The sequence below is a fragment of the Mya arenaria genome, chromosome 3 (genome assembly GCF_026914265.1).
Source record: "Mya arenaria isolate MELC-2E11 chromosome 3, ASM2691426v1".
Classification (NCBI taxonomy): domain Eukaryota; kingdom Metazoa; phylum Mollusca; class Bivalvia; order Myida; family Myidae; genus Mya; species Mya arenaria.
In genome coordinates, this window is record NC_069124.1 from 54652775 (window position 1) to 54672847 (window position 20073).

At 35.1% G+C, this 20073-nt stretch overlaps 1 protein-coding gene across 2 annotated transcripts in view; it reads right to left on the minus strand.

Annotated features, from left to right (window-relative positions):
* LOC128228425 (uncharacterized) overlaps positions 1-20073 on the minus strand; it is an 82735-nt gene that overhangs the window by 12022 nt on the left and 50640 nt on the right. For both annotated transcript variants that reach the window (XM_052939730.1, XM_052939729.1), the window contains 2 exons: positions 924-1134; positions 306-437 (listed from right to left, as the gene is read on the minus strand). In XM_052939730.1, coding sequence (XP_052795690.1) covers positions 306-437; positions 924-1134 — 343 coding nt within the window. The remainder of the gene's footprint in view (positions 1-305; positions 438-923; positions 1135-20073) is intronic.

Here is a 20073-nt window from a genome sequence, read left to right on the forward strand (position 1 = left end):
TGCTCTTGCCTTCACCACATGGCTCGCCTCCCTCACATACTCTTGCCTTTCCCACATGCTCTTGCCTTCCTCATATCCCCTTGCCTTCCCCCATGTGCCCTCATCTTTCCTACATATGGTGGCCTTCCCCATGTACCTTTGCCTTTATCACATGCCCTTAGCCTTCCCAAAGTGCCCTCGTCTTCCCCATAAGCCCTCTCCTTTCACACATGCTCTTGCTTTCCCCATATGCCCTTGCCTTATGCACATCAGCAGCCACCCATTTATTTTCCTATCTGTTCTTCATACGCACACAATCTGTTTACCTTTAAAGATAGGACAAGCCCTCCAGATGGTTACTGGTCCAAGACTGGCATACTGACCAAAAGCCATCTCCATGTACACGAGAGGAATTCCACATAGTGTTACCATCACAAAGTAGGGGATGAAAAATGCACCTGGGAATAAGAAATAGATAATAAGGTAAGAAAATGCTGATTTGTATACAATATATACACAAAATCTCGTTGGAGATAACAACTACCAGGTAGGGTCTGAAAATGGGGGATATATTAATAACTAGAAATCTGATGTGTCTCCTGTCTGGTGTGCCCATCACTATCCTCATTAAACCCAGATTAATACCAATCTTAATGTCAAAGGGTCACCTTTACCTTGACCTTTGACCTTTTGACAGCAAATTTAAAAAGATCCTGCTACTGACCAAGACCAAGAAAAATATAAATGTGAAGACTCTAGTCTCTACAGCAAGTCATTCAAATAAATATTGCTAGTTTTTACACTTGCAATCTGATCAAATGGGAAAAACGGTAAATTTATAAATTGATGTGAAAATTGAAGCAATATACAGTATTATAAAAGCATAGGACATTAACCAGTGCTGAAAAAAGTAATTAAGTCAAATCTGATAAACCTGAACTCACCACCCCCATTCCTGTATACCAGGTACGGAAACCTCCAAATGTTACCAAGCCCCACAACATAGCCGAGACAGGATAGGATGAACTCCAGTTTTCCCCGCCAGTTGCCGCGCTCCTCGTTCTCCGGCCCGCTCCCAATACTGTCAGAGCTCGTGATCGTCATCAAGTCAGACATGAAACCCCCCGTCATCTCTGAGCCAGTCTCTGGGGGCACCTGCAAATAATAAAATGACTTTTATAATGAAATATTATTGAAATTAAGGCGAAAGAATAATCAATACCTTAGCTTATTAACTTTTTCACGAGAAACTTTGGCATTCTACAGTCACATGATTAATGTGATGCCATTTTGGCCTTTTACAGTCACTATGGCCAAAATAACCAATTCATGCGTAAATTTACAAAAGCCAATATTTCAATATAATAATAACTTTTAATCAGGATTTGTGAATTGTTGCTGAAGAAATTATGAAAACAGGATTCTAAATTTCGGAAAAATGCACTTGCCCATTCGGGCAACCACCTTGGAATTTTGACTTGCCCAAAACAGTATTTACTTGTCCCGGGCTTTGGGCAACCCAGTTACGATGAAGACTGCTATGGATATGGGTTATGAGAAATAAGCAGTAAATACATGACATCAATATGATGAATTCGGTAACTAGGATTTTGTGATGTGCAATGCCTAAAATTTCAATTCAAATATTAAACAAATTGACATTGATCAAACCATAATGTAGCTACATGAAAACGAAAAACACACCTGAATGAGAACACAGACTATTTGTTTCCCAACCAAAATATGAGGGTGTTTGGTATTATAAATGACTATAAGCAGTATAATTACCTCAACACATTCCATTTTGCATTGCGGTCTTATAATGATTTAATAGTTGAAATAAGTCACACCAAGACAAAGATTAATAGGATTAAGGTTTAACATAATTATTGTGATCAACCATGTAATTAACCACAAGTAATCTGCAGATATAATAAAAAATTCAATAGCTCACCATATTCTGCATAGATCAACGAAATTCAATAACTTACAATGCTCTGCACACAGTAAACACAATTCAATATATTCTGCACATATAAACACATGCAATTTAAGTTCAATAACTCACTATATTCTGCACATATAAATAAAGTTCAATAACTCACTTTATTCTGCACATATAAACTAAGTTCAATAACTCACTATATTCTGCACATATAAACTAAGTTCAATAACTCACTATATTCTGCACATATAAATAAAGTTCAATTACTCACTTTATTCTGCACATATAAACTAAGTTCAATAACTCACTATATTCTGCACATATTAACTAAGTTCAATAACTCACTATATTCTGGACATATAAACTAAGTTCAATAACTCACTATATTCTGCACATATAAACTAAGTTCAATAACTCACTATATTCTGCACATATTAACTAAGTTCAATAACTCACTATATTCTGCACATATTAACTAAGTTCAATAACTCACTACATATCAGCACATATAAACTAAGTTCAATAACTCACTATTTTCTGCACATATAAAGTAAGTTCAATAACTCACTATATTCTGCTCATATAAGCGCATATAAACTAAGTTCAATAACTCACTATTTTCTGCACATATAAAGTAAGTTCAATAACTCAATATATTCTGCACATATAAATCAAGTTCAATAACTTACTATTTCCTGCATATATCAACTTAGCATTCAATAACTGACCATATAGATATATCATATCACATGCCAACTTACTCTTTATATTATATCAAGGAAAATACAAAAATAAGTGATATGGTCCACATCTACTTCATTATACAAATTGAAAGCAGAAATAGAAAAGAAAATTGGGAAACTAAATTTGAACTTAAGTCAAAATACCTTTGAGACATGCGTTGCACGAACACTTAATCCAACATTATGATGTACCGTTCTGACAGAATTCTCCAGAAACTGTTTTACAAGATATTGTTTAGATTTAGGCATTTGAATAAATTGCAACATGCATATTTTAACTATTGACTATATAATAATCAGTTTATTGACTGTTTTCATTTAAATGGTTGTTTCTTAATTCATAACATTTTGTAATAATCTTTTGGGTCCATAATTGGCTTCATTTGATCCCCATTACTTATTTCCTAATATCAAAGCCTTTTTTACTTTATCTAAAAATTTCTGTAATCCTTTTAAACATTCAAACTGTGATTGTTTATCAATTGACACCTGCTGCTATATATGCATTCCTCGATCCTGTTTATGTCCTTACTATTGTTAGTTTGCACTTTGGTATTTCCTTATGTTTGTTCTATTATATTAATTTATGTTGTTTTACTTGTTAGTCTAAGTAACCTAACCACAAGAGAGGGTTGATTATCCACAACCTCTTCAGTGAGGCAGACATCTGGCCACTAGCGAGGCTAGCGAGGCTTGAAACCACAACCTCTTCAGTGAGAGGCAGACATCTGGCCACTAGCGAGGCTAGCGAGGCTTGAAACCACAACCTCTTCAGTGAGAGGCAGACATCTGGCCACTAGCGAGGCTAGCGAGGCTTGAAACCACAATCTCTTCAGTGAGAGGCAGACATCTGGCCACTAGCGAGGCTAGCGAGGCTTGAAACCACAACCTTTTCAGTGAGAGGCAGACATCTGGCCACTAGCAAGGCTTGAACCCACAACCTCTTCAGTGAGAGACAGACATCTGGCCACTAGCGAGGCTTGAAACCACAACCTCTTCAGTGAGAGGCAGACATCTGGCCACTAGCCAGGCTAGTGAGGCTTGAACTTACAACCTCTTCAGTGAGAGGCAGACATCTGGCCACTAGCGAGGCTAGCGAGGCTTGAACCAACAGTTAGGCTAGCGAGGCTTGAACCTACAACCTCTTCAGTGAGAGGCAGACATCTGGCCACTAGCGAGGCTAGCAAGGCTTGAACTTCCAACCTCTTCGTTCAGAGGCAGACATCTGGCCACTAGAGAGGCTAGCGAGGCTTGAACTTCCAACCTTGTCAGTGAGAGGCAGATATCTGGCCACTAGCGAGGCAAGCGAGGCTTGAACCAACAACCTCTTCAGTGAGGCAGACATCTGGCCACTAGCGAGGCTAGCGAGGCTTGACCCAACAACCTCTTCAGTGAGGCAGACATCTGGCCACTAGTGAGGCTAGTAAGGCTTGAACCAACAACCTCTTCAGTGAGTGACAGACACCTAGCTACACTAACTCACACACTTCCAACATCACTTAATCACCTTTTATAAGTTTGAATAATATCATAATAAAATCATGAAACAAACTTATCACCACAATATTTATTACCACAACAATTCTTCCTCTTTTGTCTCTTTTTAACTGAAACAAAGTGAAATTTTTGAAATGGTCAGCAGAGTGACACCTGAAGGTTAAGCTTTGCATATCAAACATACATATTACATTGAAAACACACCGATAAGAGTTCTAACCTATCTTGCACTTTAAATGCTTTAAAAAATGTAACACAAAGACTCCTGATAGCAATGTTTGCAATAAGCCAATCCAATGATACTAAAATTTCTTAATTTGCATTCATGACTGTTGACTTTACAATTCAAAAACTGAATAAATGACCTGCAAACTAAATAAATGAGCATCAAAACACATCTTTTTATAAGTTTAATATGAACATTTCAATATTAGTGAATGCAATTACAATATATGTATATCATAAGGCAAGGTTATTATATTTTATAATATTATTATAATTCATTTGTATGTTTATTTAAATATTAATATATTTGGGCTCACTTTTAACAAAATCTGAGAGTACCGTTATTACACTCCTTGGCAAGTTGTGCAAGCAGAGTGCTTTTCTGTTTGACCAACTGTCCTGAGCAATGGTATACATGCCATAAATTGTGGCAGTAGCTGAATATTTCCACAAAATAAAAAACAAGAGGGCCATGATGGCCCTAAATTGCTCACCTGAGTTAAAGAGTTTATCCTTTGTTATCAATATAGCTTGTTTCTCAAAGAATATTGAACAAGAGCTGTCACAGTACGTGACAAATGCCCCCGAATGTGACATTGACCTATGAATAAGTACATAAAAAGTTGATCTTCCCTTTATGTGTAAAATACATATGGAAATTTATTTTAAATTGCCCCTGAGCATAGAAAAAATACCAACCATACTTGATAGCCAACACTCTTATGTCCTAATATTCAGCATTCCATTGTGAATAAACACTTAGTGTATCTTTCACCTTAGAGGTAGGGACATGGGTCTTGCACACGACACGTCGTCTTGGTATGTCAAAAACATATGGCAAGTCATTTTAAAATCTGACCATACAAGAGAAAGACACAGCCCGGACACGACAGCCTATACTCTATGTACTTATATGCAGCATTCCATTGTGAATAAACACTAATTGTGACCTTGACCTTAAAAGTAGGGACACAGGTCTTGCAGGCGACATGTCTTCTTGGTATGTGGAACACATGCGGCAAGTTATTTAAAAATGTGTTCATACAAGAGAAATTTATATCCCGGACACGACAACCTATACTCTATGTCCTTATATATGCAACATTCCATTGTGAATAACACTTAGTGTGACCTTGGCCTTAGAGGTAGGGACACAAGTCTTGCACGCTACACGTTGTCTTGATATGTCAAACACATATGGCAAGTCATTTTAAATTATGTCCATACAAGAGAAAGTTACAGCCCTGACACGCCAATCTATACTCTATGTCCTTATATGCAGCATTCCATTGTGAAGAAACACCTTAGTGTGACCTTGACCTTAGAGGGAGGGACACAGGTCTTGCACGCAACACGTCGTCTTAGTATGTCAAACACACATGGCAAGTCAATTTAAAATCTGTCTATACAAGAGAAAGTTACAGCCGGGACATGATAACTTATACTCTTATGTACTTATATGCAGCATTCCATTGTGAATAACACTTAGTGTGACCTTGACCTTAGAGGTAGGGACACAAGTCTTTCACGCTACACGTTGTCTTGATATGTCAAACACATGTGGCAAGTCATTTTAAATTATGACCATACAAGAGAAAGTTACAGACCGGACACGACAACCTATACTCTATGTCCTTATATGCAGCATTCCATTGTGCAGAAACACCTAAGTGTGACCTTGACCTTAGAGGGAGGGACACAGGTCTTGCACGCAACACGTCGTCTTAGTATGTCAAACACACATGGCAAGTCAATTTAAAATCTGTCCATATAAGAGAAAGTTACAGCCGGGACATGATAACTAATACTCTTATGTACTTATATGCAGCATTCCATTGGGAATAAACACTTAGTGTGACCTTGACCTTAGAGGTAAGGACACGGGTCTTGCACATGACACGTCGTCTTGGTATGTCAAACACATGTGGCAAGTTATATTAATATCTGTCCATACAAGAGAAAGTTACAGCACGGACACGAGTTATTGAGCCAGACACAGGACAGACGGACAGATGGACACCTTCGGGGTAATAAAAACATACTGGTCAAACATGTTGCCTGGATAATCACGGACAGGACTTGTCACAGTTGCCTGCACACTGACAGGACTTGTCACAGTTTCCTGCACACTGACAGGACTTGTCGATTGACTGCACACTGACAGGATTTTGTTCAGTTGCCTGCACACTGACAGGACTTGATGATCGACTGCACACTGACAGAATTTGATTCTCACCTGCAACCTGACAGGACTTTGTTAAGTTCCCTGCGCACCACACTGACAAGATTTGATAATTGACTGCACACTGACAGCACTTGGTATAGATACCTGCACACTGACAGGACTTTTTTCAGTTGCCTGCACACTGACAGGACTTTGTTCAATTGCCTGCACACTGACAAAACTATGTTAAATTGCTTGCACACTGAAAGAACTTTTAGTATAGATACACAAATAACAAACAGTGCACAACCCATCAATAAACTGCCTTAAGCTCTAAAAATCAAATCTCAGATCACATTCAACACCATCTCCTAATGTTTATAATAATGTTTTTCTTTATATAAGTTATAAGTGAATAACACTATCCACACAGATGATAAGATTATAGCATCTGCATGAACAATAATCTACATGAAGTTCAATGGAAAAGTCTGATTATTAAATTTATTATTAAGTAAAAATGAAATTTCTTCTAAAAAATAGAGTGTATAATAATTATTTGAATCTATGAACCTAAAAATAGAACAATAATTACTTCAGAAGTGACTATGTTGAAGACTTAATAAAATTTAAAATATATTCCCTTGTTACTAAAATTAGAAAGTAGTGGAATCTCCAACAAAAAGGGAGACCATATAGCAAGACTTGCTGCCCTTGCTTCAAGAAAAAACTTTACATAACTATCAGATTTTAACAAAGTGTATTTATAATGAACTTGTAGCCAACGGTCTGAGGCCAATTTTTCTCCAGGGGCATAATTTGAATAAACATGGTAGATAACCAATCGACAATGTTACACACCAAATATTTAAGCACTTGGCTTCATAGTATTTGCCAAAAAAAGTTTTGCAAATTTTCCTTCAGGTTGCCATGGCAACCAGAGTTCTGCATGGAATTAATATCTTTGAACAATTTTGAAAAAGCACCAACCAAGGATCATTCCTATGAAGTTTCATCAAAATTGTCCAAGCGGTTTAGGAGAAGAAGATGAGTATAACCTATTGTGTACATTTTCCTTTAGGTTGCCATGGCAACCAGAGTTCTGCATGGAATTTATTTCTTTGAACAATTTTGAAAAAGCACCAACCAAGGATCATTCCTATGAAGTTTCATCAAAATTCCAAGCGGTTTAGGAGAAGAAGATGATTATAACTGATTGTTGGCATTTTCCTTTAGGTTGCCATGGCAACCAGAGTTCTACATAGAATTAATTTCTTTGAACAATTTTGAAAAAGCACCAACCATGGTCATTCCTATGCAGTTTCATTATTTGTCCAAGCGGTTTAAGAGAAGAAGATGATTATAAGCAATTGTTGACATTTTCCTTTAGGTTGCCATGGCAACCAGAGTTCTGCATGGAATTAATTTCTTTGAACAATTTTGAAAAAGCACCAACCAAGGAACATTCCTTTGAAGTTTCATCAAAATTGTCCAAGCGGTTTAGGAGAAGAAGATGATTATGACCAATTGTTAGGTGAGCTAAAAATATATATCTATTGTCTACAGTCGTGTACACACGTGCATGTGTGTATGCGAGTTAGTGCGTGCGTGCGCGCACAAGCGTGTGTGTATATGTGTGTGTGTGATTTGGATAAAATATAGACAACGCTACATTGCTCCATACAATACATTTTCTTTCAACATTACAACATACATACTTAATACAGAGCTTTCAGTTCAAACAAAATGATACTTAAAGTAAGATGCTTTTAAAAATAGAACAAGCAAAAATAATCATGCCTATGCCGGGGCTATTCTATGATGACAATCAATGAAAATCCTTTTTTAAATTGAGGGCAAAATCCCCTGGTTCTCTGAGCAAAATTTCCCTGGTTTTCTTAACATAATCTACTGGGAAGTGTTCCAAAAATATGGCATGTAAGCTACAACAGATTTTCAAATGCCTTTGAACATTTTAGAAGAAAGAGCAGTACACCAGGAAGGTTAGTCTGAACCTTCAAAATGTAAAAGAGGTTAACAACAATGATTGCAATGACATGCTACTAAAAAGCACTATCCGTGAAGCAACAAAAAAATTCCACAGGGAACTATGAAGGGCTTTCTTGAACATACTGTTGCATAGGTGTTGTCTACTATCTAAGAGCACTCAGAGGTACATGTCACTGCATAAAGAAAGTCATCCCTGGTGTCTGCACATTAAGACACCTAGAAAAAGTGCCCAGCCAGCCAAGGTCAAACTGGCAACCTTGGGATAAGAGACATCTTTAACACTCGACCACATCACTCTCTAAGAATTTAACACTTAATATTAAATAAATCAAAAAATCAATACAAACAACTAATCTCATTATGTTAATACAAAACAGGTCTTGCCTTGAGACTTTCAAGAAACAAAACTGCCCAGTATTCCCAAATTATTCAGAACACGAACAGTCAAGCAGTTTAAATGTATTTCACATAAGGTAAAGCTAAAGGCATTATTTCCTGATGCCACCATGCCAGACTCGATTACTAGTTATATATGCAACATATTATATCAATTATTGTATTGCATTATAAATTCTACACTTTCTGATAAAATCAAACCTGAACAACCAATCAATATTGTGGAACTGAATAATAACATCGGGTAAATAAAGTCAGCAGTCTGTAATTAATGGTATTGTTTCTGACGCGACAAAATCACCTGGCATCCTACGCAAGACCTGCCAATACTCGAAGTAATATTTCGAGCAATTTATCCATAAAAAGATAAGAATATTAAATACTATGATGAAATATTGCAAATATTGTACGACTTAAAGGCAAAGCTCCCTGCTGATTTAACACAAGGAATGAGGACAGTCTCATGGATTAGCCGTATTTAAACAATTACCAATTTAAATATTTGAGGCCCTCAAAGTTGATTTACCCAGAAAAGGTTTTCGATGGCCACAGCTTTTTGCGGATGAATTTCAAGCAAATCTATAAGTATAAATTTATAAGGGCCTCACATGGTGACTGCCTGCCGAAAAAAAAGGTCATGGAACTAGTGCATCTTACAGTTTACACTTTATAAACACTGTTTCATAAAATAGAATTCAACCTTCATTTTCAGTCAATGAATTTGCAGATAGGCGGCAAGCATTAAGTTCTTGATTTAAGAATTTCAACTTTTGAGCGTGAAGTTCCGCACTCCGCCACTCATCGGATACACAATCCCTGCGTCAGATTTTGCATTGACAATGTGTTAGTCTATGAGGTTGTATTCTAGATGAGTAAATGACCTTAAATAATATCTTTAAAATTTAAGAAGATCTCATTTGCTACACTCACTCCACACATTCTTAATCATTAAGAATTTACTTCTTGTCATCTTACTGTTACTTAGAGAAGGAAACCAAAATTCATGGAGCTTTCCTTTTAAAAATATGATCAATCAAGTTATATATACAATCATAGGTCATGTGATATATGACATGTGAATCATAATATACACAGAATGTAGAAATTAACTAAAATCACAGAAACATAGGCAAAATAAGCTTATAAATCAAACTGTTCAAACACAAAAAACAGAAGCCATAAGTTGGTCAATATCATTAAAATTGTCTTTCATTCATTATTCTAGATAAAACTACAGATGTTAATTTAATTACTTAAAGAGATACTATGGCATTTAATAATAATATGATACAAATTTATATACTAAAATGATTTAACAGTATTGAAACTCAATTAGAAACGAAATATTATCATCTTACAATTAATGAGAAACATGAGTAAAATTGGCCCTTAAATATAATTACAGAACTTTTAACATGAACAATGTAATCTGTCCTCTTTACGAGATAACATCGTCATTGACCAATTCTTGAAGACCTATATTTTTTACTTTATCACCCCAAGTGACACAGAATGCGCACGAGATATGCATTCAGAAGCCAACAGAAAACTGCATGCAATATCATAAAACCTTTCTAATTTTTGCTGACGAAGTTGAAACATGTGATTTATTTCCATATCAGAAAACTTATTTTTAAGTGATTTGTTTTATATCTATTCATTGATTCTCTAGAGAGAGAAAATGGTTTTGATAAAGCAGTTTGTAAGACATTCATCTAACAACTAATCCAGACCATTTTCATATGAGCTGTGAATAAAAATTTGGGTGTTCAGAGAGTTTTCTTATACCAAATTTCATATTAATTTATGTTTGGCTTATTTCTCAGGAATTGATTCCAAAAAGTTAATATTAATATCATTCCATTAAAAAAAAAGGTATAAGCAGATAATCATGATATTCTGACGCAAAAACTGAAGGCATGTTTTGACATCTCGAACAGCTAGAGATAACTATATGCATGTCTGAAAATCATATCAACCTTTGACATTGTTTGCCTCATACATATATAATATGTAAGAAATGTGCATTATGAATTTCCTTTTCCATATCCGACAATGAAAAAACAGCATGTCATATTGAATCAAAGTGCTGAAAGCACTGATGGACTAGGGCTTCATTTAGGGGAATGTTGATAACCATGTTCTAAGCATTAAACAAATCGGCTCACATCACAAGTTTAATGGGCTAGCTTAAACTTTAGACTAAAACTGCTTGCAAGCTGCAAAGGAAATTTTAAAAGTGTGGGTAGAGGGAGGGGGGTGGGGGGCTAAAGTGTTTAATCAGATAAAGTCATAGTTCTTTTGAAAATCTCAATGTTGTTAAATCAGACCTAAACAAATTAATTTACGTGGTTGGCATATGTTAACCAAAGTACACATACTTGTTTAATTTGATTAAATCATTTTATATCAAAGGTTTGTTATTTGCAGTTTCAGAGAAGATTTTCAATGATGTAATTATATCCTATATAGAAAACCTGTCACCTCTTTTTCAGGGGAGCTTTAAACCACAGGGCCATACTTTGGATAATATTTGTAAAAGACATCAATAAATGCAACAGTAGGCCATTCTTGTATTGTCCTCTGTCTCTGTCCTGATAGCTCCCTATCTCAATAGTTGCAAATGGTTGTAGGTTCATGAATCTCCTGGTCATTGGTCATACAGAAAGATGTTGAATGTAAAATCAAGAAGCTTTCATTTCAGGCACTCCAAATTGAATAGAACTGTAACATTTGGAGTGCCTAGAATTTGTAAGATTCCTAGGCAACATGTATCAGGTGTTGGAGTACATTTACTTTACTACAAATACTTTTACCCGTCCTTGTAAATCTAAAAAAGCTTTCATTTCGCAAAAGTAGTTCATATATTAAACTATAATAAGGTTGCTCAATCAGAGTTTGAATAATTCTGATATCTAGATGTGCCTTTAATTGCAGCAATTTAATGTCCAACTCGTGATGTCAATTGAGCTGGTTAAGCAATACTGCATTTCCTTGGTGTGGGGATTGCATTATATACTTGAATAAACAAACAGTTTTTGCGTTGGAAAGTACAAGGTATTGACGATGTTACATGCAATTTTCTTGACCTGACTCCATCCAAGCCTTAAATCTTAGATCAACATGTACTTGGGGCTATGTGTTTTATCAATGAGAACTATAAATTATGTTCAATTTAGTGCAACTTATAATATATCATTCCGAATACAAAAACACTAGCATTTTCTTTAAAACCACTAGCATTAATATCCTATGTTATGATAAAACCATTGCCAAGGTGGTAATTTGAAAACACTAGAAATTTTATCTGGTCAGGGTTTGACATAGTCTTTCTAGGCAGCTGGACTTGTTTTGCAGTTACTTTGAAAATCTTCAAAAGCTAAACTGATCAAGACTGGAGCAAAATCCTCACAATACCAAAAGGGATTTTAAAGACTTATGAGATCATTCTCATATCACCAATACCATTAGTTTTTATCTACAAACTTAAGTCAACATAAAAATGTTTTACATTAATATTGCAATGAATAAAACATATTGCAATAACATGGCAATCAAGCCTAAACATGAGATTTCAACATTTTCCAGATAAACAATAAATAATTTTACTTAATAATTTTCTCGATACTTACACAAGCTGGAAAATGGTCTCTTTTTGAATACTTCACATATTTCATGGCTTTCATCATTCAAACTAACATTTCGCTTGTTATTTCAATATTCAATGATTTGGTAAACAATCATAAATGATGGTTAAAATTAAGATTCATACTAATCGTGCCTACCAAAAACACCTGACTGACCAATAAGAATCCAATTTCGGCAGGGCTTACTGGTGGTTCAGTGAAATCAACCATGACCTCCCACAATCTGCACTGATCAACAGTTAATGCATTGTTTCCATTGTTCTTATTTTCATAAAGTTAGAAAACAACTGCAGTGAATAAAAGTTATTCCTTATCACTGAGAGAAAGTTTAGAATGAACGAAGCCGACGGTTACATTTAGTTGGATATCAAATCCTACAAATGTATTCATCATTTTATGTAACCGTATTTAGTATAAATGTTAAAGTTTTGAAAGTCTAAAAAGTTTCAATTTTTGTATATTTTGTGCTTCATCTAATTTCATTGAAATTTGTTTTTCTTAGTGTTCAATCCCAAGCATACTTGTTCACATTTAAGTGCAAGAAAAGTCTCTAAATTATGATCTGAATAAATTTTTATATTAATGTTAGGTCACATAAAAGATAAACAATGAATTGTGCTTTTTAAAAATAACAGTTTTTCATCTGTTTAAAATTATTTCAAATGCTGTGCATTGAAATTTGATTATGAGTTTAAACTATGACAGGAATAATTCAAGGGAATGTTTTTTTTGTGATTTCTAGCATTTAAATTGTCTGAATCGCATGAATATTTATAAATTACGTAAGGTACCGGGTATTCTCAAATTGGTCACACTTGTTGAACTTTGTACTGTCTTCTTTTTGTCTGTCTCAAATTTAATACAGCATTGGCTTCACCTGTTGTTTATTAAAGGGACTGTACACCAGAATGGCACCAAAAAAGTTGGATTTTTTTCTTTAACGAATCTAAGGACAATTTTTTAATAAACTATTTTACTCTTTGATATTGTTATTGTAAATAAAATACCAAAATGTAAAAAAATTGCAGTGCAGTGTCGAATCCACTATGCTATGAAGACTGGGTGGAATTTCCAGATATATACCTAACTCGCTTAAATCACGTAATAACATCAACGGCAGATTACGCATAAGGAATGAATTATACTCGGTAATCTTTTTTTAATGGAAAAACACGAAATAACTGCTATTAATAAATCATTTGTAAACTATGTGCATCATCAGTTAGTAAGTTTCAATGCATTAATTGACGGTACACATCGATACCAAGTTAATATCAGGTTTCTATAAAAAAAGAAAGTTATTTCTTTTCCATTATTAACTGAGTACAGCCCATTTAAAATGTACCTTATAATGTCTGTGACTTATCAAATATTTAATAGTAATGGTCTGCAACCAAGATTTGTTTGAATTATCAAGGTTTCAAACTGCATTGTGTATGCGATTGGAAAGCTAATCTTGAAAGCTCCCTTAGTATAATTTTTAAAAAATAACATAGACCCTGCAAGGTACTCATATTTGGATTATTCATAAAGATTTGCACAGTTATTTTTGTATAATTGCATTTATTAATACAGGTTACTTTTTTCAAATCTATGATTTAGATTGCAAAGTATAACTTATATAAATAAATATATATTCTTAACTTCTAATAAGTAATTAGTTAATTTGTCAACTGCGCACCAAAACACTGAATCTGTATGTATACGCAAGCTTATGCATCAGTCAATTAATTGTAACCATGCACCCCCCCCCCCCCCGGTCCAGGGAATAGCGGGGACTTTTACTTTCGGTCCAGCCAACACAAGCTAAAATCCCCGCCCTGCAGGGATGATCTGATGGCAAAGTCCCCACCAAATCCCCCCCCAGCACCCAAGGGACATTAGGTTAAGCCACATCCCCACTGTATTTTCCACGAAGACCCGATACTGCGGGGCCACCTGAAAGGTAAAAACACGGCCCATTTCCCCGGTATACCCCCGGATGTGGGGGCCCTGGTTACAATCCACTGGTGCATGCTGATCCATAGTAATCCAATCTCATGCCAAGACGATTTCTGGTCTGACATCTCCAGGTAAGTTATTCTTAAGCATAAAAAAGCCTGGACAGCATTTGAGAAAGACTGTTGTGAGGGTAAATCTTCATAACTTCACTATGCCACAACATTGGGTGATTACTGATTTTCATTCTTGGCGAGGAAACAAAAAGTGAGCTCAAAGCGTCTTCAGAAAAAGAACTTTATGCACCAGTCAAATGTAACCACGCCCACCCACCCCCTTTCCAGGTCTGGGGAATACTTTGACTTTCAGTCCAACCAATCCCCTATAAAATCCCTGCCCTACCCTGCGGGAACGAACTGGTGGTAAAATCCCTGCCAAATAACCTCGCATCCCAAGGATCTTAGGTAAGGGTAATTCCCCGCTATATTTTGCGGGAAGACAAAACCACCGCAATCATCAGGCACTGCGAGGACACCGCTGAAAGGTGAAAACACTGCCCTTTTCCCTAGTATACCCCGAGGGGGTGGTAACAATTGACTGGTTCATAATAAGAGTAGAAATCAAAAGTGAGCAGGCAAATGGCGATGGTTTATCACACAATGTCATTGAACAAAATGCACTTACACTGAGAATGGCTCCAAGACATTTCTATGCACATAGGTAAACACTCATCATATTCATAAGCCAGATGCTATGCACATATTCATACATTTGGCTTCATTTAAAATGAAACTTTATAAATAAGTATGCGCATATTTGATATTTCTTTATAAATAAGTATGCGCATATTTGATATTTCTTTATCTCCATTTTGCAAAATTGAAATCACATGATTTTATCAAACGAACTTGTATTGCTTGAAATTCTACGTGTCAAATTAAACATGCTATCCACGGTAAGATGACAATAAATCCGTTTGATGGTGGTAATCATTCAATGGCGACTTTATTGATAAATTTCTTCAATATAACACGTATAAAATTCACATCATCAGCATCCTATAAAATTCACATCATCAGCATCCGGAAGTAGTGATAACATGTACATGTGTGAATCATTCGACCGCTCTGATCAGAGTGAATGAGTCAATACAGTAGACTGGTACCCGAATTTACTTTTCCTCAAGAACACAAGTTATAACGTTATAAAGGTACGCGGCATATGGTTTTTTATTTTACATTAATAGTATTTAAACAATCAATACCAAAAATCATGCTGTATTTAAAAAAGAGTGACATGCAATGATTAGTTAAAAAATAAACTTTGTATTTAAAAAGAAAATGTCACGGCAACATGCAAATTATGTCGAAAAAAGAACAGCCCTGTTAATAAATTAATACCAACATTCTATACAAAGGATAACAATACTTTTTAAAAAAAACAATAACAAATATCTTGGTTGTTTACTACTTAGACCGCAAGCTTGATTCGTTTTACGTACCCACAAGACATTTCGAATGCGCGACGGGCACCGTGGTTAGCTGATACTGATCTCTTTTCGGATAAAAGAGAAAGTGGCTACCAGTCTATCAATCAAGAGCTTTGGATGGAAAATGTCGATGCGTACTTTTCCAATATGTTCATATTCTTATTGCATTTAATCTGACCATATGCAAGAACATTCATGGAGTTAACCCGATTAACTCACTCGCTACGTACCCATTTCTTGTGCTTCATTAAAAGAACATACAATTAGCTTGTCTTGTTAGGAGAAATATTTTTATTGGATGTTTTCATTGTAATCAGTTCTGGTACTACTTTGATTATTCAAATTTGCTAACGGCAATCCAATCAAAATACAGCGTATGAATACATTACGTCAGTGAATCCCCAGATTCGGCTTGAAAATGCAGACATCGCGATTACGGCTATGAACTAGGCCACAAATGCCCTAGTCCAAAAATCAGTATCATCGATGCTACCGTCATTTTCCAAACCTGTATCAGGCTACCGCTTGTAGCATGTGTTGGGTGCTAACTTTTACACACTGATATTTATTCAAGTTGTTTATAACATAAACTACTCAATAACATAATTTTTTAGGAACATACTATAATAGAAATAAGAAATGAATTTGAATGTTTTCTATTAACGATTTGTATTTAGATTCCAGAAAATGCACTAAAACATTTATTTGATTTATGTTGCATTTCTGACATGGAAATGTCGTGTAAATCGAAGTGCAGTTTCTTTGGTTTAAATTTTTATTTAAACATTTTAATAATAACAGGAGACAAATTATAAAAAGAATATCAGGTCGCTTTTCTGTCAACCTGCATCACGTCTTGTTTGGTGTATGAACATGCACCAGTCTCTACTGCTACTCGATCTCGACAGATACGTATTTACACTCCGTAAACTCCATCCTGTCATAATATCCACTTTATATTATAACACCAAAGTAAGAACTTTGTCGTAGGTATATGCTTTTGTTTCTATAATCATGCAGTAACTGCCTTTACATCAACATTTCAGTAATTATGTCACATTCAATAATTTTGCGGATAATGGTGAAAAACACAGAGCAAAATTCAAAGAAAATATGTGTCAATGCCTAAGACAGCAACCAGTAAAAGAAGTTTTATTCATTGAAAGAATACAGAAACTTTTCTGTCGAATTGAATCATATTTTGATTTAACTAATGTAAACAAAGTTTGTCTGATGGTCACGGCCCATTATAATTAATAATCCATTGTCCTTACACAAGGGATGAAAAACAGCTATGAAATGATAGTGTCAATTAAAAGTTTGGAACAATGTCACAAAAAGTACCTTTAAAATGGTTTCCTCTGATTCCAACAACATGTTAACAGCAAAAAATCCAGAACTATTTGAAAAATGACAAATAACTACTATTTCCATATCAAACATTCCATCTACGCCAGACAAAACAAACTGAGTTATGACTGGCCAAAGCAATGTCCTAAAGCGGACGAGGCAGAATTCCATAAAAAGATACCTTATCATAGACGAGCTGGCAATTTTTTTCAAGGAGCTTTTTAACCAAAGGCAAAATGCTGGCTTCTTCAAATATGACGATATAATAATCACTCTGTTATAGCTGTGTTACCTTAAATAGATATCAAATGCAATCTCTCAACAACCTTTTCCGAGAAATATGGGCAGTCAAGTATTGGAATAATTGGACTTGACCTGACAATTATCCACAAAGCAAACACTTGAAAGACCTATTTAGAAGTTTTTAAAAGAAAACTTGACGTGGAAATTAAAGTTTGATAAAATTACAAAATTTTCCGCGTAATCCCAAAACTCCTGGTAGCTGTAGAGTCGGAAAGATATTTAACAAGAGCACAGCCTGCAGGTGCAGAACACTCGTCTGATTTTATCCTTTTACGGTTTATTTATTTCATAATTTATTTATGAAAAATCTTTAAATTTGGATTGAATACAATGTATTTATGTCTTACAATAACTTCACACAACTGCTATTTTTGAAGTGTCTAACAAAAATTTACCATGTGGAAAATAAATCCAAGTTAAATACATGAAAATGAGATCTCAAGTCGGACAGATGGCTGTCTTCATAGGATGAGTTTTTGTTTGAACAGCCAAATGAGATAAGCTGATTAATTCCTTTTGACTATATTCACTATATATTTTACAAGCTTATTACTTTTATATAGAAAAGAATGGTTAGATAAATATTGTAAGTTTCTGTACAAAAAGAATTGGTGTACAAAACATAGTTAAGTCATTACTGAGTCAAACTGCATGTTGTTGGTTGCATTATGTTGACTGTTACAAATATTGTGTGTGTGAAACTTTGTAAGTTTAGAAGGGGCAATAATCCAGCCTAATACATTACAGGGTTATGGAACTTGTAAAATTCTTCATTTATACTATTTTTCATTGAACAAGTATTCCAAAGTCTGAAAGTGATAGCTTTGATTGTTTGCATGTAAGTGACCCAAGCACAACACTTAAAAAATCAGACTAGCTAAAAATTACAAAATCCAAAAATACTAAAATATGATGTACTAATATGAAATCTGTATTAGGTGCCAAAAGATTCTTTTTGAAATAATATATGGCCCTATATAACTCGACAAAGTACCTGGAGAAAATATGGATGCAAGCTATTGCAAAGAATGTCATTGGTTGCATAGACAAAAGGTTGCTGCCAAGGGAGTTAGAGGTTGTTAATGAATGGTTGCTAAGAAATGAGATGGTTGCTAAGGCAGTTGATGGTTGCTCAGGGTTTTTGGTTGTGAAAAAAAGTCAGATGGTTGGTAGGGAAACATCCTGTTACTGAGGAAGTCAATGGTTGTTTAAAAAATATGGTTGCTAAGGAGGTGTATGCTTGTGAAGAGAAGAGATGGTTGCTAGGGAAGCATGCTGCTGCTAAGACATTAATAGGTCACATAGAAAGATGATTGTTGCCAAGAAAGATTGGGGTTGCTATAGAAGTCAAAAATTGCTGAGAAAAGTCATGGTTGCTATGGAAATAAAGACATTTGAAGAAAGTTGGTACAAGGCCACTAGACAAATCTACATAGTAAATATATCAGATCTCTGAAGTTTTGGATTATTTTTTAAATATATAAGTCTATGTTAAACAAGTGCTCCCAGTTCACAGGGCATTTAAAACAATCCTGATATAAGTCTATATAAAACTTAAATCCCTCCCCCTGGCGGCCATTTATTGTTAACTGCATGAAACTATCACCACTGGAAGGATTTGGTAAAGGGTAACACAAGGCTCATTTCTGATTTTTTTTCTATTATCATGTGTGTGGTGTCTGACAAATTATTTTTCTAGTGGAAGCTAGCTCCCTGGCAGCCATGTTTTTTAATACCTAACATGTCTTGAAGGAATTTGGTAGCTAAGGTCACCCAAAGAAAATTTCTGTGAAACTATTTGAAATCAGGTCAGCAATTTTTGAGAGAAAGATTTTCAAAGTTTGACATAAAGCCAGAATGTGCAAAACTAGCCACGCCCCCTTGGCCCTGTTTCTACGAAGGGTTTTGTTTGTAACTACATATCTCTTAAATCTGAAGGAACATCAAACTTGCCAATATGTTTTATTTCTCCAACTTAGTGTCAGTGACAACACCAATCAAAGAAGTTATTCCTGTGATGTTTGGCCTGAGAGGTTTAGAAGATGTCATTTGGATGACAGATAGTGAAGAAGTTCAATAGTTCACCTATGAAAAGATTATAATGCTTTAAGCATTTCTACATTTCAAACTGTTGAACAAAATTCTTACCTTCATTTTAACCACACAATCATATAACGAAACACACAAAACTGATAAAAGAAATTATTAAAAAAGATGTTTTTTATCTTTATCATTAGTATTATTATTGTATTTATATATACATATGCAGTCAAAATCTGCACCAGTCTGTACCATGTCCTACATGTACCAGTTCTGGGGAATCACATGCCAACAGAAATTAAACAAGGGAGATTTCCAATAGTGCCAGTTGACTATTGAAAGCTAAT